Source organism: Enhydra lutris, unplaced genomic scaffold (genome assembly GCF_002288905.1).
Source record: "Enhydra lutris kenyoni isolate GAN:26980312 unplaced genomic scaffold, ASM228890v2 scaffoldscaffold4, whole genome shotgun sequence".
In the NCBI taxonomy this organism is placed as follows: domain Eukaryota; kingdom Metazoa; phylum Chordata; class Mammalia; order Carnivora; family Mustelidae; genus Enhydra; species Enhydra lutris.
The window spans coordinates 2,788,082-2,812,532 of NW_019154088.1; the positions used below are offsets into that span (position 1 = coordinate 2,788,082).

A 24,451-nucleotide genomic window follows, 5' to 3' on the forward strand; every position below is an offset into this window, starting at 1 on the left:
ACACCACAGATTGGTACGTGGTACTTTATTGCAGTGGGCACTTCCTTTGACGTAAGGAGATTCACCTATACACAGCAGCTCCACTACTTACAAGGGAACCATAAAGCAGTACTCAGTTTGGCATAAGAATGACATTTTTCTGAATTTTCAATACAGTACTTCTAATAACAGCAGTTGACAAGCTGTTACTGAAAAAAAAAATAGGAATAACCTTCAAGTGCAGTTTCATAAAGACAGAAGATCAACACAACCCATTAATGGAACTGTCCGTCTGAAACAGAAACATAAAAAATTTGCATAGCTATATCTAAAGAGATTTTAAGGCACTTAATCGATAGTTCAGTGTCGACAAAGTGTTGGTTGTTTTTTTTTTTTTTTCTGTTTCTTTTAACTGCTTAAAGCTTTTCAAGCTGATTCTGAATACATTTACTAGCAAGTACCATGGGAGAAATTTGCAGTTAAAATGATTTTTTTTTGTAGTTCAGACCATGAGTCACTAGTGGATACTGTCATGTGACATTCAAGTGTGTAAAATTTCAGGTATTGTGCATTGAAGACTTCATACTTCTAGTTCTTTCCTCAATGACACCATTTTCCATTATGCTGAAAACTTGAAGGTATTCTCAAGTACAGTTTCCTTGATTCTTTGCCATCTTTTAACATTTTGATAGGTTGTCTCCCCTAGGACTACATCCATTAGGCACAAAAAGCCAAATCAATTCCAAAATATCACATATTTCTAACACTTTCTCGTAAGGGAGGCATTTAGAATATGTCACATTTCAAATATTTTGCAGAACTATAAAAAGGATTTATTTCACTGGAAGTAGACCATCTAGAATTGTGCAGTTTCTTTCATTCTGATTTACCCAAGCTGATCTTCGTATTGTTTCCGAAAGCAGTCACCAGCCGGGAAGAAATCCCAACACCTTTCTTGGTACATCTTCCAGACATAAGATTCCTGAAATAAAGGAAACAAAGGGTACTTCTTTTTAAACTGCAGTAAGCTAAAACCCAGGTGGTGTTTACTTAGTAGGTCTCCCTTGGAGAATGGTGGCGGTGCCCAACCTTGTACCTTCTTCCTTGCTCTGCTCCCAGTCCAAGCTAGTTTAGGAGCAAAAAGTCATTCCCCACCCCCACTCCATTTCCCTCCCCCCAAAACTCAAAACACTGAACACAATGCAATGACTGTGAGTAAAAATGCTGAAAGATATACTAGGAGGCTGATTCTATGCCATGTGTAATTGGTAGAATGCAGAAGAACACACAATGAAGGGATAGTGGGGGCAGATGCCTGGAGCACTGAAGGGAGATCTAGAACCAGTTGCCTCTCAAGTGTCTGAGCTGTGAAGTTTTCCTACAAATCTGATAATGTTTGAGTATTAGATAACCTACCTTTTCTTCCCCTTGTTCTCTTGTCTTGGCATTTGTTTCTCAAACTTAGTCACAAAATCCCTTTTGACACATACTTTCACTCATACTACCCACACCTCCACATTCCCTGTGTCACCCACACATGAGGTGGTTATCTTTCTCCGGCTGTCTCTCACGCCATTTTACTCTCTTTGTTAGAGCCACCCACTCAGCTCCTCCTTGTCTTTTTGTCTGTAATGTTCTCCCCACCTCCAGCTATTCTACTCTAAAGCAGTAACCATAAGGGTTTAGAAAATGTCAGCGTTGTTGGGACAGATAAGCAAAGTCTTTAGGAAGAGACTAGAGGTGCCTGAAGATATTGGCTTCTTAGGTCACAAAGGGATGGCAGAATTAGGCAGAGGAAGAATGTACACTGGAAATGAATGAAGTCATCTATCTACTTCAGACATCCTATGTTCTGTTAAGTCTGAAGACTTCTAAAAGGGGTACGAGTCTTAAGACATTTTCTCACCTGACCCGTGTGTTCGGTCTCATCTTTATTAATCAGGTACATCAGGAAGAACCTGGAAAAAGATTTGAGTAAAAGACAATATTACTTTGGTTAGTCTTTTTGTGAGGAGAAATTTTACCATTACTTGTGAGAAGAATTTTGGCTGCCTTTTTTAAAAATCCTAACTGGGGGCACCTGGGTGGCTCAGTCAGTTGAATGTCTGACTGGGTTTGGGTTCAAGTCATGATCTCAGGGACCTAGGATCAAACCTCATGTGGGGCTCGGCACTGGGCACGGAGCCAGTTTAACACCCCCTGCCCCGCCCTTCTGCCCTATCCCCCACCACCATGTGCTCTTTCTCTCTCCAAAAAAATAAAAATCCTAAACAATGAAAGGGTAACCAAAACTCTTACCATATGATTTTTAATGGCTGAATGGAGAACTAAAATTGTGTGTTTCTCAAGGATAGGTCATGGAAAAGGTAGAAAGCATGTAACCTCATTAAGCTGTTCTCTTCTAGAAAGAGTTTTTTATTGTAGACCTCTGAGAAATGCCAGTGTAGGGTCACTTGTGCTAACGGTGGTGTGGCTAGGGTTCGAGTCTGTTCATCTGGTTCACCCAAGTATCCACGGAAGCCGGGGCTGGTCTTTCAGCTCACACTGCAGGATCTCAGAGACCACTTTCAAAGGAGCCCGTCTTGTGCCCTCAAAGACAGGACTGGGGACGGGGAGAGCCTGAGCTCCAGACTTCAAATTCTCTCAGGGTCTCCTTAGATCTGCAGCTTCAGCAGTGATAAAAAGATTTCATTTCTTCCTTCCTTTTCCTTTTAGCAGACTAAGAAGGCCGCACGCCCAATAGCTTTCCTTTTAGCAGACTAAGAAGGCCGCAGGCTCAATAGCTTTATCATGTTAGAGACTCGGGGATGGAAGACTTTAGTTCCTGGCACATTTATTTGACAAAAGCACCATTTTTAGGGGGAGTTTTAAATATGAACAAGATGGGTTCTCTCTCCTCCAGCATGCTGCTAACAGTGCAGAGAGCCAGAAGGGAGATTATTATAATACGTAGTGCCAAGGGAGGATGTCGAAGGGGGACAGCATCACAATACCCTTTCACATTTCTCTACTCACAGGTCCTGACAAAGGACCAGGTGCTCACCTTTTCTAGAAGGACATCCATTCTGATTGCCTCCATTAACATGGAAACTCTCTTCATGAGAGTTTTCAATTAGCAATAATCGCGCCTTATGATAAGATAAAGATAAACCTTAAGATAAACCTCATTGGCTACGATACTGCCACTGCGCAAAGCTGTCTCTTCATGAGAGTTAACAACGATGAATACTCACGACTTGAGGAAGGATATATTAAAGTTTTTTTTTTTAATTTGTGTTTTTGTCTTCTAGTATATAAGGTATTCTAGCAAAATGATAGGTCTTTGGTACTTCTTTTTGACAATAATAACTTTCCCAAAGGCTAGGCCTGTTCTATCCTAAAGATTGGTTTTTCCTGAATAATAAAATGTAGACCCAGAAGGGAAGACATGGGCTGGGGAGCAGCTTTTCCCTTTTCTTGAAAATGATCACTTACAGAGAATATAGATTACCTGCCCCTTCAGAGTCTCTTTAAGATAGAAGCTTCATAGGGTACAAAATGGGCTCTGAATAACTTGGTTCTGAGTGACGGCTTGACCTCAGAACAAGTGAAATGCTTATTAGCACCTTCTGGGGGCCAAGGACTTCTCCCCCATGTGCTAGGATACAGCGGTATGAAACACCCGTGTCCCACAACTATCCCGCTCTCCTGGAGCTTCTATGTTCCCAGGAGAGGACAGGCGGGGTGAGGCCTGCAAAGTGACCACAGCACCCTGCAACAGGCAGCTCGTGGACCACCTCAATAGGAGCAAGTGTGACGTGGTGGGGAGGGGCCTGACTGGGCTGGGTTCAAAGGAGAATGGGAAGAGAAGAATCAAAGACAGTAAGCACAGACACTTTAAGTTTTACTGGAAGGGAAAGAAAGCAGGGCAAGAGCTGGAAGTAGAAATGGGGCAGCAGGCTCTGTTCTTTGTTTAGGATAAAAAAAATAACACTTGTATGGTGACAGGATAAATCTGGTAGAGAAAGAAATTGCTGTAGTTATGGGACGTGAGGAAGGCATGGGGTCTCATCGCAGGTGCACGGGCTGACCTTTGTGAGGTGCAGGGAAAGCCCATAGCACATGTCTGTCAAAACCCGGAAAGGCAGGGAATATGGACAAAGAGGCAAGCTCATCGAGACTCCTTGAAGTTTCTTCCTAACTGCCTCTACTTTTTCAGAGAAACAGGCAGAAATGGCATGTACAGGAGGGAACCCTATGACATAACTGTGTATTTTACTCTGCAGCTCCTTCCCCCAGCCACTGTCCCCTCTGTTGACCACGGATACTCACAAATAGTTGGCTAAGTTGTGCTCCTGCAAGGTATGTGTTTCAAAGCCATGAGGAGTCGTGTCAAAATAGTCATTGCCAATCCCACAGATGAAACATTTAGTCTAAGATGAATAAGAGAAGCAGTAAAGGCATTAGTACACATGACATTATAGGCAGGAGGGAAAGGGCTGCTGATCTCTGAATGGACAGATGATGAAAAATATGTCTCTCTCTAACGCTTTTGGCTATTAGTCCTCTCCACAGTGTCCCATCGTCAACTCCCAGCTAGCAGAGCAGGGTGGCAGGCGGGGAAGCGGGGCAGTGCAGGGCAGAGGGGTGAGGCAGAAGCAGTGCCCGGAGCTGGCAGACAGGCACAGAGGACAGGCAGGACAAGCAAACTTTGTCGGTCATTTGCCTAAGACTGGCCCTACAAAATAGCAGACCTGATTACTTAAACCCATTTTCCATAAGATACAGAAATAAGCATTGGAGCTAGTCAAACATTACCTCCATATCTTCTCGCACTTGTTCCTGCTGGTCTCTTAGCTCTCCAAAAGCATCAATAATAAGACCTGGTATTTTAAATACAAAGACAGATAAAGGGTTTAAAGTAATCTGTTCAGGGGCTTGGGGCAACAGTAGAAGCTACTGTTGCTTTGTAAACAAACAAACAAACAAACAAAAAAAACCCCAAAAAACTAGGAAGCGGAGTGAGAAGGAGATAACCAGCTAAGAGTGGGGGATAAAAGGAGGTGAGGGGTGGTCCTCCATTCCAATTCTCAAGGTTCTTGTGTCAGTGTCTGGGTGTATCTCTGGCTTTATGCCTAGCCACATGCATGTATAGTAGATGCTCAATAAATTGTTGAGTTACCTAGTAAGTGAATGTATAAACCTCTCTATATAATGTTATAGACAGAAAGATAAAGAACCGAGTTCTTTATCTATGACATTATATAGAGGTAGGTATAAGGCCCACTCATACTTAACATAACTGGCCACCGTACCTTGAATGATGGCCAGCAAGATGACAATGACGAAGAAGAAGAAGGTAATGTCAAAGACAATGCGGTACATCTCATAAGGGTCACCAGCAGGGTCTTCAATTTCGTCACCAATGCCCCCTCCAGCTCTCACTCCCACATACATGTGGAACAGGTAACACTAGAGAAGAAAAATAATGGCAGTTCAGGTCAAAATCACAGAGTTTTGTTTTGAGCATGATGGTTGTTCGCTCTTTCACACAGCCGGGTCCCAGCATGACGGCGCTCCCTGGTGATGTCCGTCCTCGCGCTGCTAGCTGCTGGCCTGGACGCCCACTGGTCAGCATGGGGTCTCGGAAGGTGGCAAGACTTGTTACATGTAGTCTTTAAAAAAATATTCTTCGCTCATTAAAAGAGAGAATTTGGGTAGGGCATGTATAAGTTAAACCATCTCTGGGCCCTGAGGAACATGTGTTCGCCAGACAGTAGTTTGCCTTCATTTAAAGTGCCACTTCTGGAAAAGGCCTCCTCTACTTCTGCATCCTCTATGCACCCGGGAGGGCAGGGATTCCTGCCGTGTCTGCGAGGAGACTTTTTCTCCTCTGGGGCTACCTGTGAGAACCAGTGCAGGCATCCAGGAGCTGGCTCCCAGAGCAGGGTGCCATCCTACTTGGAGGGGCATCCTACTTGGAGGGGCGAGGTGCAAAGGAAAGGCAGTGATCGTGGAAAGCCAGGGGAAGTGTGGAATGCATGCTGGTTGCACTGGTCCTCTCCCTCTGCCAGCTCACCTGGAGCTCTGCCCTTTTTGCCCACGAGCGAGCGGCTGGCTGGACATCAAGATCTCCTCCCCTCCCCTCCAGCCTGCTGCTCGGACGTTTTTTTTCAGATGATTGTAGTTCTTCTGAAAGAACCCCATCAGGCCTGTTGGAATAAACTGAGCACCAGTTTCCTGGGAATAGATCCCTCTCAGATCTCAGAGAACCAAAGTTGGACTTCCAAGAAGTTTAGCTTCAGGTCCATTCACATTCAGATAAAGGTAACTAGCATCTTTAACACAAGCACAGACTGACGAGAACAGCCCTCCCCCCACCCCTGCAGTGTGGTCTTTCCACCTGGGCTTCTGCAACCTGGCTCCTTCCCTCTCTCGGGGACACTTCCCCCTTTTGGAGGAGACCTGTATTCTGCTCTAGTCTCTGTCGGTGATGGGCTCTCACCGTCATCATGTCATCACACTTCATATCGGGCTCATCGTCGTCTTCACTTTTGTTGTAGAACTTGCGGAAGAAGTTGAAGGCCACCACGGTGTAGAGGTAAACCACCACGGCCAGGAGACCGACAGTCAGAACCAGCTGGGGGCAGGAGGGAGACAGGAGAAAGGAGGTGGGTCTTCTCCAGAGCTTCTCAGGAGACTCCAAGGCAACAAGAAAGGTGAGGTAGAAAGGGGACAGAGGAGGGAGTGGCAGTGAAGGCTGTCTTGCAGGTGGACAAAACAGGCTCTGGGGAGAAGACTGTAATTGTGGACTAAATTCTATCTCCCCCAAATTCATAAGCTCTAGCATCTCAGAATGTGACTGGATTTGGAGATCGGGCCTTTAAGGAGGTAAATTGGAATGATGGCTTTAGAACGGGCCCTGCTCTAGTCTACCTGGAGTTCTTCCAAGAGGAGATTAGGACACAAAGAGATACGGGAAGCTGCAGGCACTGAGGGAAGATCAAGTGAAAAAGCAAGAGGGTGGCCAGGTCTAAACCAAGGAGAGAGGCCTCTGAAGGAAACCAGGTCTACCTCCACCCTGATCTTAGACTCTCAGTCTCCAGAACTGAGAGGAAATAAATGTCTGTTGTTTACACCACCAGCATGGTATTCTGTGACGGCAGCCCTAGCAGACACATGCCAGGGGCCTGGGCTGGACCTCAGCAATGTAAGGAGGGATTTAAGGACTGAGCAGTGACAGAGCTAGGAGGAGAGTGCCCTTGCTTTTCTGCAGAGATGGTGGCGAGTGGGGGCTTCACAATATGGCTTCCACTCTAACGCCGCTTCTAAAGAAAGTTTCTTTGGACTGGTGGGTGTCCCTACATTACATGTTTTCATAAATAACCATTCATGGATAATTGTCACAGCTTCGAAACTGCCATAAGAATTATTTATGATGGTTCAGTGAAGTGACATTTTTCATAATCAAGAAATCTGCCTAGAACCTTTGCAGGAGTCATAGGGCAAGCTTGTTTCTTGGCTGGAGGAAGTACTCTAAATAGCATGATGTGGGATCTGCTCAATGGCCCATCGGAGGGATTGGGGCTGAGCTGGAGAGGTGGAGATCGCAGTCATTACGGAGATAAGAGCTTTGCTCTCGAGTTTTGAGTTGCTACACAAAAGGGGTAGGCATGAGTACTGAGATAAATACCAGAAGAAAAATATTCAAAGGCTTCTTTGATGAATAATAACTTACCAAACCTCAGACAGCGGACCTCAGAGAATGCAGTTGGTTTTAGAAACCAAGAACCTGGGCTTTGCACCAAGGAAGAAATGGGCTAGTTCTGTCACTTAGCGGCTGTGTGGTCTTGGGTGAGACACTTAGCCTCTCTGAGCTTCAGTTCTCTTATCTGTCAAGTGAGCATAACGTCTACCTTACAAAGTAAGTTGTGCCTGTCACAGTACCTGGCCCATGGCACAAACTGGGCACAGTTGCTAGTATTGTTTTGTTTTTCACAATCTTGCCAGAGTTTATTTAGCAAGCCCGTATAAAAAATTCATTGTTTAAGCTTTCCATTTAAGGTACAGTTTTGTGTAATGCCACTAAGCCAAATCAATAAAAACTGAAGTTTCAATATCTGAGTAAAGGGAAAGGAAATGATTCTAAAAGACTGAACTGTAGAACTGTTGTTCCACAGATCACACTTTGGGAAACACTGACTTTATAGGATCAAAGTTCCCAAGACACACATGTAAAAATACACAAGGGCCTTTCTCCCAGGAACCTGTAAGGAAGCATTTAACACTCTAGGCAAACATCTAGATCACGGGTTCTGTTATTACCTCCCTAGACTTGAGCGGCTTGTATGTGGCAGCAAATCTGTATTTCTGGCTTTTCTCCATTCTTTTTATCATCAACCAAACAAGAAACAATGACTGTGGAGGAAATAAACCACCCTAACGCCTGATGATCCAGAACCTTTTATCTTTTAGAAATTCTAGTATAGTGGACAATGTTACATTAGTTCCAGGTGCTCAATGTGGTGATTCAGCATCTCTGTATGTTACACTGTGCTCAGCAGAGGTGCGGTTCCCGTCTGTCACCACACACAACGCTACCACAGTACCAAGGACTATCTTCCCTGCGCTGAGCCTTGTATTACCACGGCTTATTCATCCCCTCACTGGCAGCCTGTGCCTCCCACTCCCTTCCCCCATTCTGCCCAATCCATCAACCCCCTTCCCTCTGGCAACCATCGTTTCTCTGTATTTACAGATCTGATTCTGACACATTTCATTTTAGAACAATTAAAGGTCAATTTTGACTTTTTTTCTAGTTGGAATCCCTATTTTTTAAGGTGTACAAAGTAATGATTTAATATATGTATACATTGTCAAATGGTGCCACAATCAAGGTAATTAAAATATCTGTCACCTCACACAGTTTACTGGGTTGGGGGGGGCGCTGCCGTGAGAACACCAGATCTACTGTCTTAGCAAATTTCAAGTACACGAAACAGTATTTTTAACTACAAGTACCCTGCTTTACATTAGATCCCCAGAATTTATTCATCTCATAGCTGAAAGTTTGTATTCTCTGACTGACGTGCCCCCATTCCCCTATCCCCTGGCAACCATCATTTTACTCTTTGGTTCTAGTTCAATTTCTCTAGATTCCAAATATAAGTGAGATCATACAGTATTTGTATTTCTCTGTCTAGCTTATCTCCCTTAACATTAATTGTTCCTCTATGTTGCTGTGATTTCCATTTTTTATGGCTAATTAATATTCCATTGTATGTGCATATGACATTTTCTTCCATTCATCCATTGATGGACACTTAGGTTTTTTCCATATCTTAACTATTATGAATAATGCTTCACTGAACATGGGAATGCAGGTATCTCTTTGATATAGTGATCTCATTGGCTTTGACATATACACATAAATGGGACTGCTAGATCATGTGGCAGTCCTAGATTTAATTTTTTGAGGAAACTCCATACGGTTTTCCATAATGGCTGTACAAAGCTGGGCCCATATTAACTTCTTTATTTTCCCCCTCTCCTACAAGAAGGTTTACAGATGGGAGGGAACTCATGTATTATTTATGAAGTTGCGCTTAATGAGGAATGAAATGCTAAGGAGTTTGAATTTGTTGACAAAAGGAGCCATCAGAGGATTTTAACCAAGGGATTGCCCCTGACAACACTGCAGAAAACAGAATGGATATTGATGAGGCTGGACAGAACCATGTCTACATAGACAGATAGAGGTACAGACGTGTGTGTGTGTGTCTAAGTGATTGCTTCTTAATCAGAACCATGTATCAGAGCACCCGAGGAGCTTCGAAATTGCATAGCCTGCTTACCAACCCCCAGGGAATGTATCAGATTCGTGGAGGAAAGAGTAAACCAGAAAAAGTCTCCAGAGCAATTCTGATATGTCCATCACCTCCTCCCCCCGCCCCCCCTGCCTTTCTCCCGGCTGATCTAAGTGCTGAGGGTTTCTACACCAAGGTCTTACATCTCTTCAGTGATGGCTGCAGTTCTGCAGTAACAATCTACCAGTTCACGTGTTTGGCCAAGAAGCGTGGACCACACACCATGACACACACCTTCCTGGCATACACCAGTGTATCACCTGCTGTTGACTTTCTTTCCCCCGACCCACATCTAGGCCTCTCCTGTTCTGCCCAGTATAGACCCCAGTACCTGCTTGCCGTTGTGAGTTACAGATGACAGAATAGTCCTCAGCGTCTTGAAGCCCATCGCGATGTCCAGCAGATGAGCAGCAAAGAAGAAGTTGTTGTAGTGGCCCAGGACTGACATGGTGGTATACCAGGCCAGGTAGAGAAAGGACTGTGCAGAAAGGACCGAGAGGCAATTGAGCAACCTTTCAAGCATTCGTGCCTCCTGATGGCCCATGAAACCATTTTTGTTCCTAGATGCTGAGGTGCTGTGACTGGCCGGAGAACTGCCCAGTGAAAGCCCACCTGCCTTCCGCACTACTGTTCCCCCAGCACCAGGAAGGGCATCCATCTTTGACAAGCAAGCGCTGAGTCTTCTTGGCACCCACCCTAGCATGTGGCCCTGCAGCATCCCATGACACCCCTGACCCCGCGGTGCAGGATCTTGTTTTTCCGGGAGCCGTACTCACGTTGTCGGTAAAAACAACTCCCAGCTTCCAGACATGGTACTTCATGTCAACGGAACTCAGCCTGAAGGGGAACAAAAGCCTTTTAAAACTTATAAATGTCAGACTTTAGTTAAGTGTTTAATAAGGGGAAAAATTAAGTTTTTTTCTCTTGGGTTTAATAATCAAACACAGCTCTGAGCTTTATCAGGTTGTATGTGGTGTTCCCCAGGAGAATGAGAATGGCTGAATCATGCATCTTGAAATTTTAATTAGTCTTTCTCTTTCGGCTCGAACGGGCATAAAAGCTGGGAGGTCTTTAAGGTTTTTGAGGCCGCGTTCTCTCAGGATGTCAGAACCTAGAAGAAAACACCTAAGCCAGAGAAGAGCCTGAGCACCCACGGGCGTGCTGTAGTCCCTCCCTCTGGCACACAGAGGAGAACTGGAAAAACAAAGGATCCCCTTGGGCCAGACTTGGGATTTGAACTCCTAAGCTCTATACCATGACACCAGAGAAGCCGCCTCTGCTTTGCTCTCTTCGACTGGGCTGAAATCCAGGGCATTTTTGTCCAAACCCAGGAGTTCCGCAATGCGTTCTGCTCCATAGAGGTCACCATACTTGTTGATCACCTGGAGAAAGAGGGTGACAGGGCAGCCCGGGCTGCACATCACTGGGCCGTCGCTAGCCCTGAGGCTTCAGAGCTTCCCCATGCTCCGGGCTCTTTCAGGGGTTGATGAAGACAGGACTCAAAATGCAACAGGAAAATGAGGAGGAAAAAAATAACCCCGGGAGAAAACAGGAATGAAAGAGACCAAGTGAAAACCACTCTTCAAGCTGATATCTATTTGGAGGGGAGAAGAAAACTAGTACTTACAAAGTAGTAATTGTGTTAAGCAGTTTAGGGCAGGGAGTATAAGAATGGAGCCAAAACCTACATATGTTCATACAAAAAACCTTCTGTGACTTACTCTGTTCAAGATACCATCCTAAAAGCAACAGCAAATTTATTCATGTTTGTGTATGTAGAACTTAAAAAAAAAAAATCTCCCATTTCTTTGGTGGTCATGGAAACCAGCCCCCACCAACTGACAAGGCATACCTTTCTCTTAACAAACTTGTCCCAGTAGTTATTAGGAAAAGATCTGAAAAAGAAAATGAGAAGGGGAGGTTCTTAACATCAAGGCAAACATATCAAGGAGCTGTGAGATCTGTGTCTGGATCTAGGATCTCCTTGGGTTTTGTCCTGCTCGTTCAAGAATTCAGACTGATTGAAGCTCAGAGTCACCACAGTTCTAACTGATCTATCGTTTTGCTTCTTTGTGTTGACTTCTGAAACACCTGGAGAGCCACTCTGCATTTTCTGCCTCAGAAATATGATAAAGAGCCAAGATTTGTGATGGCAGACTAGACAGAAGCAAGGAGAGGTTTCTTGATCCCAGTATAACTAGAAACAAAACCCTATAGGGAAATACATGCATTCGGGCTTCATTCATGGAGTACTTAACTTTATGTTGGTCCCTGGGGTAGGTGAGAGGGATACAGTGGTGGGACGTGCAGACAAAGTTCCTAACTTGATGTTTCTGGTATGGGAATCCCTTTAGTTCATGTATGTGCGGTTTTTCTTAACCACAGTGCTCTTCCACTCTATTCTCCATCTCCATATAACCCCTGTGGGGTCTGCTTTTCTCAGGGAATTAGATCCCTCTGTCTTTCAGAGGTAGTTCCCTTTACCATACCATCCCTAACTCCCCAGAGGAATGTCTTTCTTTAGCCTAGTAACTTATACCAGCTCACTGCAAAGGGTTTGTAATTGTTAAAGTCCAGGAGGAACTGTCACTTTCAGGTATGTTGGCAAAAACCATTTAAGATATTTTTTTCCTGGGGCACCTGGGTGGCTCAGTCGGGTAAGCACCTGACTCTTGATTTCAGATCAGGTCCTGATCTCAGGGTCATGACATGGAGGCCCAAATGGGGCTCTATGCTTAGTGGGGAGCCTGTTTGGGATTCTCTCTCTCCCTCTGCCGCTCCCCACCTTGCATGCTTCCTTCCTTCCTTTTTTTTTTTTTTTTTTTTGTTTAAGATTGTATTTATTTATTTGACCGACAGAGATCACAAGTATGCAGAGAGGCAGGCAGAGAGAGATGGGGGGAAGCAGGCTCCCCGCAGAGCAGAGAGCCTGATGCGGGGCTCGATTCCAGGACCCTGAGATCATGACCTGAGCCAAAGGCAGAGGCTTTAACCCACTGAGCCACCCAGGTGCCCCAACTTCCTTTCTAATTAAAAAAAGTTTTTTTTTTCTCCATTCCACAATGATTGATCTTCCCTGGGAGAGATCCTTGTGAGTCCAGACTGTAGCCAAGAAACCTCTGGCCATCAGTGCATGAATTTTTAGCTCTGTTTTCCTTAATTTGAGTCCATTCTTCCTGACTCTGGAACACAGCAGTCTCCTATTCTATAAAGACCACCCAAGCTGGTGATAAGGAAGTGAGAACTTCTCTCTGCTCATGGACCTCTCAGAAGAATAACCGTCAGCAAATGTCACTCTCCTCCTCCCCACCAACACGCTGACAATCTTTAAAAAAATTTTCTTGCAGGGACGGGGGAGGGGGTAAGCTAAAGCAATTTCTTTGTTTCAAACACCCAAATGTCACTTCAAAGCAAAAACAAGTGCTGAGTTTACAGAGTAAAATGGTAATAGATTTTATCTCTGGAGGCATGGAAAGGATTGTTTTGATTTTCTTTGTACATTTTTCTACTTGATTTTTTTCATGTATTACAGTTAGAACCTAAAATAAACAAAGCAAATTAAAAAAAAAAAAAAACAATCCAGGCTTCCTCTGTCTGCACTAAAATCTCCTTTTTCTTAAATCCCTTATACAAGTGGTCTATAACGTACAACTCAGCCTTGGTCACATTTTGTCCTAAGTGGAAAATTCCATAAGTGATGCCATAGGGCCACTTACTGAAGGTTCCAGGCAAGACCATTTCACAGGCATGATCTCACCTTGGTCTGAATATTCTTGTCCCCTGACTAGGTATGTAAGCTCCTTGAAGGTAGAAAACATAATTTTACTTGATAATAATCCTTAAAGTGTGAGGGTAGACAACAGAACCTCCAGAATGGAAATGTATCAATAAGCAATCCTTCCATGTATCTAAGCTCAACCTCTTTAAAAATGAAGGAGAGGCACAGTGAGATGCTATTACACACCTACCAAATTAGAACAATTATCTGAGTATCTTAACAAGTGTGGCAAAGAGGCAAAGGAGCAGGAACTCTCACAGAGGGATGGCTGGAATGTAAATCAAGACAAACATTTGTATCTCCTACTATTAAACAAATTCCTTTCCTGGTCTCTATTCTAGAGAAACTCTTTTACTGGAGCCTTAGGTATAAAAGTGCTCATTGTCCCACTGTTTCTAAGAGCCAGAAAGTAGAAACAGTTGAGATATCCATTGTCAGGAAAATGAATAAATACAGGACATATATATGATAAATACTCATATAATGAAAAATGCCACAGTTTTGAGGAATGACCAAACTATGGCCATACACATCAACATGGGTGAGTTCCCAGATGCAGTGTTGAACAAAAGTAATGCATATAGCATAATTCCATTTACACAAAGTTCAGAAATAGTCAAAGTGAAAGAACGCTTCTAGGGACACATACCTAAGCGGTAAACTATATACTAAAGGAAAAGAATGAATATCACTAAAGCCAGGAGAGTAGTTAAGTGGGGGTTTGGGAGGTTATGATCAGCGAGAGATCAGGGAGAACGTTTGGGACTTGGATGCCAAGTCCCAGGTTCCATTTTTAAAACTTAGTAGTTCATTATTGTACTTTAAGATATATATTTTATATTTTCTTAATATGTGTATTTAACAATATAAAAAGACAGCTCTTTTTGATATGTAGTTAGCTATAAAAAGTAGGTTACTGGGAAGGACTACATGTGCTATGATGCCGTTATAGTGGGAAAAAAAAGATCCATCTATCTAAAAATTTTAAAACCTATTTATGCATTTCTCTATTCATAGACATTTAAACCACTTCAAATAAAAAAATAGCAAATATCCTTGTTGGAACGTTTTAGTGTACTTATCTCATTAACCCCTTAGATACTTATATTTCTAGATACTAAACTGCCTTTTTACTGGGACTTTTAGGCCATATCACCTGTATCACATATATAAGCATTACTGATAATTGCAGAAAGCTGATCAAAGAATCACATTATTTAATAGTATCCAAAATTTCTGTGATATGATGACAAAGTATAAGAAACCCTGCTTAGTATTTTTCCTTATTTGAGGGGATTGGTGAGGACCTGCAGCAGCGGACAGGCTTTTGATCTGCAAGCTCACCGCCCCACCCCGCATCTTCCTGTTCTAGAGACTATTTTAAAGAGCTCCGTTGTGACTTTATAGAGCTGCCTCCCTCCTGACCTGCCTGACCATCTCTGGATCAGGAGCAATTTTCTTCCCCCAGGGGTCAGGGTGGTTGTTTGCAGACATGCACAGTTTAATTGGCGCAGCTAAGAGTTTCAACATAGTCACCTCTGTTTACATATCTAGCCCCGTATCTCTTCTCTTTCAGCACACTGGTCTACCTCGAAACTCTCACTCTCCCAGGTGTGAACACACAAGTGCTCCCTTTGCTAATGATGATAGCCATTTTTTGAACAGGTAGACAAAGGGAATGACAAACAGCTGGGTGCCTACTGCGCACCAGGCACAGTTACCAGGCATGTAACATACATTCATTGGTCCTCCCAGACTTCAGGAGGTGGTGTTCTCATGCCTCTATTAATGAGAAGGAACTCAAGGCTCAGTAGGCTTCATTACCTTGCCCCTTTCACAGACAACTAAGTGACAGAGCTGACCTCTATCTGGGGGATCAGTGCTCTTTCCCACCACAGTACTAATTACAACAAAGCAGGCATCGTGCCAGAGGTGGTAGCATCCCTCCCTACCCCGCCCCACTCCGATGGCCCTATTTTAAGTGCCCAAGGGACTGCCTACCAAGTGATAATGGCAGGAGTTCTATTACCAACTAGGCCACTTGTCTGAGAAGACTTCAGTGGTGGTGCTGTCCTCGAACTGCTGTGCCATATGGGAGCTCTGGAGAAGCCGAGCAGATGATCTCAGAACCCCTGGGCCAGGGAAATATTCTGTATGACTTGAACACGGAAAACTAAATCATACTGTCCTGGACCAGCTGGTCTTAATTAAATATGCTCAGCACTCCCTGATCACATCCTCTGTCCCCCATTAAATGCATAGAGATATACACAAGGGTTTGAGGGGGAACAGGCTATTTTACTAGGAAGGCAGTGGAGAAAAAAAGTCCTAGAAACCCCCTCCCCCCAAAAAGCTTTCTATTAATCAGTCTCTAAGGCTGGTTAAGAACATGTCATTCTATTTACAGTACAGATCCTTTTCCTTTACAGGTTGGAGGGGAGGGAGAAACTTACGGTGTGTTGATTACCAGGCGGTCCCACTGCCCCTTGATGTCATCTTCAGATGGCTGTTCAGTGATATATAGGCCATCAAACTCCAGCTTCCTGGCGATTTCTTTTTCCCTTTTGAATACCACCAGAGGGACCTAAGAGTGGGAAGACACTTGGTTACTAGAGAAGGCTTTCAGATGACAACACCCTCTCCTAAGAATTCCCCACAAATTAGTCTTTCCAACTTCAGGGCGGTGATCTCTCTTTCTCTCACCCTCTCTCTCTTAAGTTTATATTTTTTAGTTAGTAATCTCTATGCCCAACCTGGGGCTTGAACTCATGATGCTGAGATCAGGAGCCACATGCTCCTCTGACTGAGCCAGCCGGGTGCGCCTGAGGCAGTAATTTCTTTGCAGTAGGATTCTTTGGGTGCCTTGCTGTAGATCTAAAGTCAAATAAATCTCTTCTCACTCCTTTGGCTAATATGCCTCCCTCTCCAAAAAGCTGTTTCATTTGGGCCACCTTCAAGCTTTGTATTAAATAGCTGATAGTAATACAAACCAGACTCCTTGACCCATCCTGGGGAGAAGGCCATATTTAGACCAGTCCCTAGGCCAAATGAGTTAGGTCCTCTAGGATTCCTAGACTGGAGTTGAACCAAGATTTAGAAAGAAAATGAACTGTTCTAGAGTGAATTGGTCAGCCAAAGAAATACCATGGCATATTCCAGCCCCCTTCAATGGCTATGGTCATATTCATGTCATGGTACTGATGTTTGGTTGATGAAACATGGTTTGCTAGCTAGGAGGAGAGGATTCACTGGGCTCTGTATGCTCTTTCGGTATTGAAGTCTTCTTCCTGAGAGCAGCACATTTACTGGTTCCTGACTATCACTCCCCATTCTCTTCCAGTTGTCACTGTCATTTTAGCCTAAAGATGGTGGCATGGCTCTGATGACCTAACACCAAAAAGGTACACAGAGAAGGAGGGGAAAGTAATCTCCTTGCTCCAACCATCACCAAACACACATGCTTCAAACAAGGGACAAAGTTAGTGAGGTCAGAGGAGACTACTGAAATCCCAGGAAGTGAGTAGCCAGCACTCCTCTAGCCAGGAGAGCTTAATGGCAGATAGAGCCGAGGCCTGTCACGTGGCTGGAAATCCACTGGGTACATGGCAACATCCCTCAGGGCTGGGTCTCCAAACAGTTTCTTCCAGTAACTCTTTCTTAAAGCTCATGATATCCATATGCCCCACACTATTTCTTAATTTCCAAGAAAAAAAAGGACAAAATTTAGATAATCATTTGTGAAGTTACTTCTTGCCCTTTTTTTCTTTAAAATGACAAAACACCACCAAGAAGATAAAAGACTAATGACAGGAAGATGGCAAGGCTAATAATAGGCATTTGCACACTGTGAGGAATCAATGATTGCTCCTCACTAATGGATGATGTAGGAGGGAAAGCAAAGGTAAAGCCACTCTGACTAAGGTCTGCTGTATTCGGAGAAGATTCTGAATAATAATAATACTAATAATACTACCAAGGACTGGAGCAGTACTCATCTCTGGGATTCGAAGCATTCCCCCTTCAATCTTCTAAGGGTTTATACACTCTTGTAAGGAGGACCTCCATGTCTTTATTCCCAAGGTAGTGTTTACCTTCTGTTTTCTCTAGGTAGCCGGTGTATCTGTACTGAAGCCAACAAGCCAATAAGCCAACAAGTCCAGGATGCCAGACTAAGGAAAACCACCAACATGCTCTCGTGGTTACTATGTTTGGGGTTCTGAGTCCCGTTACACACAGTAATTCATTTAACACTTCCAGCAACTTTTAGGAGTTGGTGTTATGATTATAACACTCATTTTTACAGATGAGGAATCAGAGGAACGGGGAGGTTAGTGGCAGAGCTAGGAGTCCCATCCAGGCAGCCTCGCTCTGGACTCTGTGCTTTCATCATTACAAAGGAGTCCTTAGCATGGGTCAGGGCACGTGGTCTCCCCAGTGGGGTAGCTAGACTTCCCGCAGGATACTCTAGTTCACCGGGGGAAGTGACGGCCACAAGGATAGGAATACATGTTGTGGACTCTTCCCAGGGAGAAGATGGCGCGGTGTATGGCCAAGGAGACTTCCAATCAAGAGAAGAAAAAAAAGTAATGAGAAAAAAGATGTGGTCTAGTAGCAGCAGAACTGGATTTAGAACACCAAAAATAGAATAGAGGGCTTCATACGAATATATGAAGATTCCTAGAACTGTAGTAGTTTGTGAAGATGGCCCCAGTGAACTAAGTCTCCTGATATTCATGCCCTTGTGTGCTGCCCCCCTCCACGCCCCCTTTGCAGCAATGAGTCTGGGCTGCCCCTGTGACTCAGAGATGCCCTGAGTCTTCACAGAGAGCCCTGGCTGAGCCCAGCCTTCCAGCTGTTTGTTCCCTTGCCAATGTTCCAGGCACGAGAGAGTGCTGTCCTGGACAGTCCAGCCCAGCTGAACTGACAGATGGTGGCTGACACGGCTGCCTTCACACAGAGTGGAGGGACTGCTCAAATGTGCCCAGTCAAGCCAGAGAATGAAAATGATTGTCGTTTTAAGCCACTAAGTTTTGGGGGGCAATCTGTTACAGAGCACTAGGTAACTGAAATGGTAATTCATCAGTAAGTTTTCGTCTGCTATCTTGAGTAGTTGAAACCTAACACTTCAAAAGGTGAAAAGCATTTCTGTAAAAATTCTAACTGAAGTTCACAGATCAGAAGCAGCTCTCATTACTAGCTCCATGTGTGACTTAGCCTGGCGATGCTAGTCCCACGAAACTCAACAGGAAGTGCCTGAAAAGGGACTCCCAGAGCCAGGCTTCTCAAATGGGTGTGAACACAGATCCCCCGGGAGGCATGCTGAGTTGCAGATTCTAAAAGGCTCCAGGTGTGGCCAGAATCTGCAGTTCTCAGCCACTCCATGAGCCCCAGCCCACCAGCACAGTCCTGGAGAACAAAGGCCTGGCTGGGTTCAAAATGATGTGTCTTCCCCAAGGAGTCTGGCTAGATTCAGAGCGGCCTATGACTCACCTTCAGGCAGTAATAGCCCACCACACAGACCAAAGAGATGACAGTGTGGATAATGGCCAAGGCCCGCAATGCGGGTGCCATGTACCCAGTGCTCTCCTGCAGGACAAAGAACACCATTGCTTCTTCCTCTTCCTCATCGGTAAAGGAATTCCACAGGTTTGCAACATCTTCCGTCTCTTCTTCTACAGGTTCCTCGGTGACCTGGCCCAAGACACACACTCTCTTATCAACATCAGAGAGGGCCTCTGCCACTGGCTCTCCCCCATCATTTAGCATGCTAGCACCTGCTGCACAGACTAGGGACGCAGCATTACCTGCTGAGAGAATGAGCTTTTATGGAACTTCTTCCTAGGAATCTCCAGTATTTCTCTTAACTATGAACAAAATTTTTAAGAGACAAAGACGATCTCTCCAAAAAAAGAAAAAAGAAGTTCAAAGTAAGGAACGCTGTACTACCTATGCTAGGATCCCTAGGCCATGGGAGGTAATTTCTGAAATGCAATGGCCTGGGGAGGAGGCTGAGACACCAACACACACATGTGCACGTGCACGCACGTGTGCACACACGCACGCACACACACACACACACACACACTCGACATCTTCTATTCTTTTTTAGACACCTTTGACATTCGTGGCTTCATCAGCCATCCGGACACAGGTGACACCCAGATTTATGCCTATGAGGCTCTCCCCCTGTGAGGCTGTCGCCCTGGTTCCACCTCCCATGGGCTCTCTGTGCCTGGATCACTGTCTGTGGTCCCTTTAACCTCAGTAAGGGGAAAGCCAAGCTCTGCCACACCCCCCTGTGGACTTCTAGTTCTCCTCTCCAGGCAACAGAACGCCATTACTGTTCAACCTAGGGGAAGGCTGGTGTACGTAAAAGTTGGCTTTAAAAACGTTAGACTGATGGTTTTAGATAGAAAGGGAGAGAGGGAAAAGTTAGGACAGCCAGTTAAAGACAATGTCGAGAATCCAGGACCTATCATTCATTAACTCATTCCACTGACATTTATTATGTGCCTATGGTCTATGAGACCCATTTACCAATGTTCAAAATCTTTATTTATCCTGATTAGTTCTTCTTTTCTCATATCCAAAAACAATCTGTGGTTAATTCTTCCCTCATAATGGTTCTAAGCTATAGGCCAACGATAATGGCTTTCTCTTACCTTATCCTTTAAGGAAAGAACTATATTTATTACTCGTTTTGAGATACATCACATTGCAGGGTCCAGCACACATGAAGTACCCAACACACATTTGGAGAGTTTATGACATAATGACTAGGATAAGCCTGAACTCTGGAAACAGTGCCGGAACTGGATTCCCAGGCAAGTGGTGTCGCCATTCTCTGTGCTGCTAAAAACCATTTCCCTTTAGAAGCCAGTGTCTTAGAAATTTCCTTAGATGTTAGCATTTTTCTTCTAATTAAGAGCACACATTCTATTAGGATTTAAAAAAAAGAATACCGTCTATTTAGCAAATCCTCCCTGAATGTGGTATCACCTTATAAAAGAGTAGGATGAAGTTGATCGCGAAGGCTACGAACAGAGCGAGGAACCTCAGGTTGTAGAAATTCCTGGCCAGGTAATGCTGGAAAGGAAAGGACAAGCAGGAGTAGAAGAGTTTTGGAAGGGAAAGAGAACTTCCTTCCCTCAAACAGAAGACCTTGTCTGGTTAGAAATGTAGACAGAACAAGTCCTACTCATTGGTAACCCTGGACTTATGATGTATTTGGGGAGGAACCAGGGACATTGATTAAAAAAAATTGCTGAGAATAATGCTTAAGGGAATCCTGCTCTGGGTTACCCCTCGGGGAACCAAATGTCTAAACATGCCACCCCAAAGGATTAAAATGCTGCTATGAAGGTGTGTGTGTGTGTGTGTGTGTGTGTGTGTGTGTGTATGTGAGCATTCCACGCAGAAATTACGAGTATTGAGGCCCACTGTAGAGCCCTGTAGCTCCCAGCCAGGAGGTGGCCAGTCTGTGGCCTAGAGTCCTTGTCCCTTTTTAAGTCACAGAGCCTCTGCCTTTGTCTTCTCAAGGGGCAGTATTCCCACTGCCATCTTCCCCAGAAAATCCAGCCCTTGTGGACGGGAATGGTAAAAGCTCTCAGGCTCTCTATGGAGGGGGTGCTCCCCTTGGTGGTATCCTGGCCATCAGCAACTATCCCTCATTGGGCAATGTGTCAGAGAAAGGACATCACGAACTATGCTGAGAGCTGACTACATGTGGAATAACTTTTGAGGAGTAATAGGAGAACCTAATATAACCATATTCTTTGTGCATCCCAGATGACCCAACTACTTCTGGACTTTGGACTACAATCCTCCACGTCTGCACATGACACAGGAAGAATCTTCTAGAAGGAGATATCTGCACCTGCTGTGGATAGCACAGGGCATTCCAGGCTGGGTGGGGGGGGCTAGAGCACCTGGCTTTGCCCAAGTTACCCTCTTCTCCTTTTCCTCCCCCACACAAGGACCAGACAGATGAAGGAGAAGAGGAAGGAAGAGCAATGAGAAAGAGGAAGAAGCGTTAAGGACCAGAACGGTGAAATGGAATGCAGCCACTCGGCTGAGGTCTGAGCCAGGAGCAGGGCAGGGCGGGAGCGCTTACCAGTAACTTGGTCTGATAGATTTCCAGCCCTTTGAAGAAATTAGCCATGAAGGCTTCAGGCTTCTCGACTTTCTGGCCGCGCCGTCGCTTCTTCTTCTTTGTCACATCTGCCCACAGGGCCTCGGCCTGCTCTTCCTCTTTGGCCGTATCCTCTTTCTCCCCGTCTTCCAGGCTGCAGGAACGAGAGCCCCATCAGCACAGAAGGGAGGGCAGTGGGAGGCATGGCCCAGAGAGGGAGACTAAATTAAAAAGAAATTTTGTCATTATTCCTGGAGCGTCTGTATTACCCCACGGTGGCTGGATGCCAGCTCCACCCTTAATGAGCGATGCTGCTCTGAGGAGCTGTGGTCGTTGGGGGCCGTCCGTTGTAAATGTGCTTGTAGTCCTCTTCTGATAGGGGGATAAACAAATTTTTTTTTTCCCTTCAGAAAAGTTGTCCTTGATTTTTAAAGATTGCTGGAATTAGTAATAGTACCTATTCTTCTAAGCTTGTGGTCAGACTTGAAAGTGAGCCACCTAGGTGGCTCAGTCTGTTAAGCGGCCGACTCCTAATTTCAGCTCAGGTTGTGATCTCAGGCTTGTGAGATGGGGCCGCACGTCATGCTCCACGCTCAGTGGGGAGTCTGCTTGAGATTCTTTCCCTCTCCCTTTGCCCCTCCCCCCCGATTTGTGCTCTCTAAAAACAAACCAAAAAAGACCTTAGCATAGACTGCAGCGTGTAATATGCATTCACTATAATAGAAAACACGACCACCACCATTATATGAAGTTGCTAAGTGTGGGTGTTCAATCATTTGTTTGGCCAGATTGGGAAGTTCTGCTCTTCTAGTGCCATGACAAAGTTAACATGAGTAATGGAGTATGCTTATTGGATAGCTGGGGTAAAAAGAAGTATATCCAGGGCCTGCACAGTACCTGTTTCTTGTAGCAACAGAGATCAAGATTTCTAGTTAGCACAGCAATACAACAGGAGATGTCATCTAGAACGACCTGCTGTAGGGTTGGAAGTCGCCAAAGCTACCAAGAACTTACTCTGTCTTCTCGGGCTCCACTTTCCCTTCTGCTTCATGTGCTGCTTTCATCTCAGCTGCCTGGACAAAAATAACAATCAGTCAAATTTTCCTCAACTTGAAGAGATCATGGTCTCTTCATATACAGCACTGGCCGATTTCATCTCCTTGTCACACATCCTCATGGCTTTCTCTCTTCAGAATGCCTCTGCTTTCCTCAGGATCACGGGATGTAAGTGGATCAGCCACGAAAATGGTTTGCAATCCATTTCTCCAGAGAAATGCCAATGCAAAGATTGCAAACTTAAAAACTCAGTTGCCCTGCTATTATTCAACTCCCAGAGAAAACTTGGGCTAGGACCCCACAGCACTGTCCCAACAGCCCACGGGGTCAGGGAGGGATGGGTCACAGATCACACCAGGACCAATCCACAACCTGCTTCCACCAGACAGAATTCCTGCCTTGTCTTCAATTTTCTTACCTACTACCCCAATCCCTCTGACTGATGACCACTAATTTAATTAGAATAAAATTCAAGGTCCTCAGTGAGGTCTACAAGGCCTATGTGATCATGGCCTTTTTCTCCATCCTTGTCTTATACCTCTTGACTTGTTACCTCCTACACCTAAACAGCCAGACCTCATTTTCTTTCCTGGCATATTCCAAATCCTTCCCTGCACCAAGATCTTTGCACAAGCCACTCTTCTCCCTGGAGTATGACTGCCCTGGTCTTTCTTGTGCCTCACATACTTCAGGACTTGGTTCAGGTGACACATTTTCGGAAGTCTCCTGAACTATCCTATTCATAGTAGGGCCCATACTCACTTTGTAACATGTGGCCTTGTTCTTTTCTTTCAGCACGTGTCACAAATGGTTATTATCTTATTAATTTGCTGAGATCTAGTAAAGCAAAAGCATGTCTCTCTTGTTAACCAATGTATTTCCGTGGATCCTAGGAATACAGCAAGGTATGTAATAGGCCTTGAATGAGTCCCTATTATGTATCAAACTCTGTCTGGCACCTGGAGCTACATCAGGGAGCAAAACAGAGTAAATAAATTCATATTGCAAGAAGGCCTATGGTTCTGCTGCTTCCATCCCAGACTCTCCAAAATTAGGTGAGTGTTCTCTCCTCTGCATTTCCTTTACCTGGCATTTTTCCTTCTTAACATTCTTCATGCTTGTATGAACTTCTGCAATGTCTATTTTTCTTCCACTAAATTACAGGGACAATGCACTTCTCACTTACCACTATCTTCTCTGAGCCCCAAACAGTGGGAAACACATATTAACTATTCAATAAATATTAATGAAATGAATGAATAAAATTTGTCTTTGGCCTCTGATGTCTTTACAATCCTCTCCATATTCTCTTTGATGCTAGAATGATGCAGGGAGTTAGATGCTTCCGTGGAGGGGAACACGCAGAACTTTCCATGACCAAGGGGTTCTGGATTACTGTTATTCCCTTAATCTAGTCAACTGACTCAAAGCCCAAATTGGATAGTGAGTACATCTCAAGAAGGAAATGTTCCAAGCATCATGCTGGGCGAAATGATATCATCTGGACCACTTGGGACACTGGAGAAGAACGGTCTCAAAGGAAAGGTCTCCCCATACGCTTTCTAGGTTTCTCCCACTCTCTGAAAGTCTGCTTCATGCCACTTCGCTTTTCTTATGAAAGCCCCCCATCAGGACCTGTCCACGCTAACTGCAAGAAATCCA

At 44.6% G+C, this 24,451-nt stretch overlaps 1 protein-coding gene across 1 annotated transcript in view; it reads right to left on the bottom strand.

Annotated features, from left to right (window-relative positions):
* Window positions 1–16: 16 nt before the first annotated feature.
* LOC111159558 (ryanodine receptor 3) overlaps window positions 17–24,451 on the bottom strand; it is a 353,621-nt gene continuing 329,186 nt past the window's right edge. The window contains exons 87-101 of the mRNA XM_022522093.1: window positions 22,748–22,806; window positions 21,716–21,887; window positions 20,602–20,688; window positions 19,093–19,293; window positions 16,056–16,186; window positions 11,677–11,719; window positions 11,079–11,206; window positions 10,601–10,661; window positions 10,156–10,302; window positions 6,464–6,598; window positions 5,274–5,430; window positions 4,777–4,841; window positions 4,291–4,391; window positions 1,886–1,937; window positions 17–961 (exon numbers count right to left, since the gene is read on the bottom strand). Coding sequence (XP_022377801.1) covers window positions 866–961; window positions 1,886–1,937; window positions 4,291–4,391; window positions 4,777–4,841; window positions 5,274–5,430; window positions 6,464–6,598; window positions 10,156–10,302; window positions 10,601–10,661; window positions 11,079–11,206; window positions 11,677–11,719; window positions 16,056–16,186; window positions 19,093–19,293; window positions 20,602–20,688; window positions 21,716–21,887; window positions 22,748–22,806 — 1,635 coding nt within the window. The 3' untranslated portion in view covers window positions 17–865. The remainder of the gene's footprint in view (window positions 962–1,885; window positions 1,938–4,290; window positions 4,392–4,776; window positions 4,842–5,273; window positions 5,431–6,463; window positions 6,599–10,155; window positions 10,303–10,600; window positions 10,662–11,078; window positions 11,207–11,676; window positions 11,720–16,055; window positions 16,187–19,092; window positions 19,294–20,601; window positions 20,689–21,715; window positions 21,888–22,747; window positions 22,807–24,451) is intronic.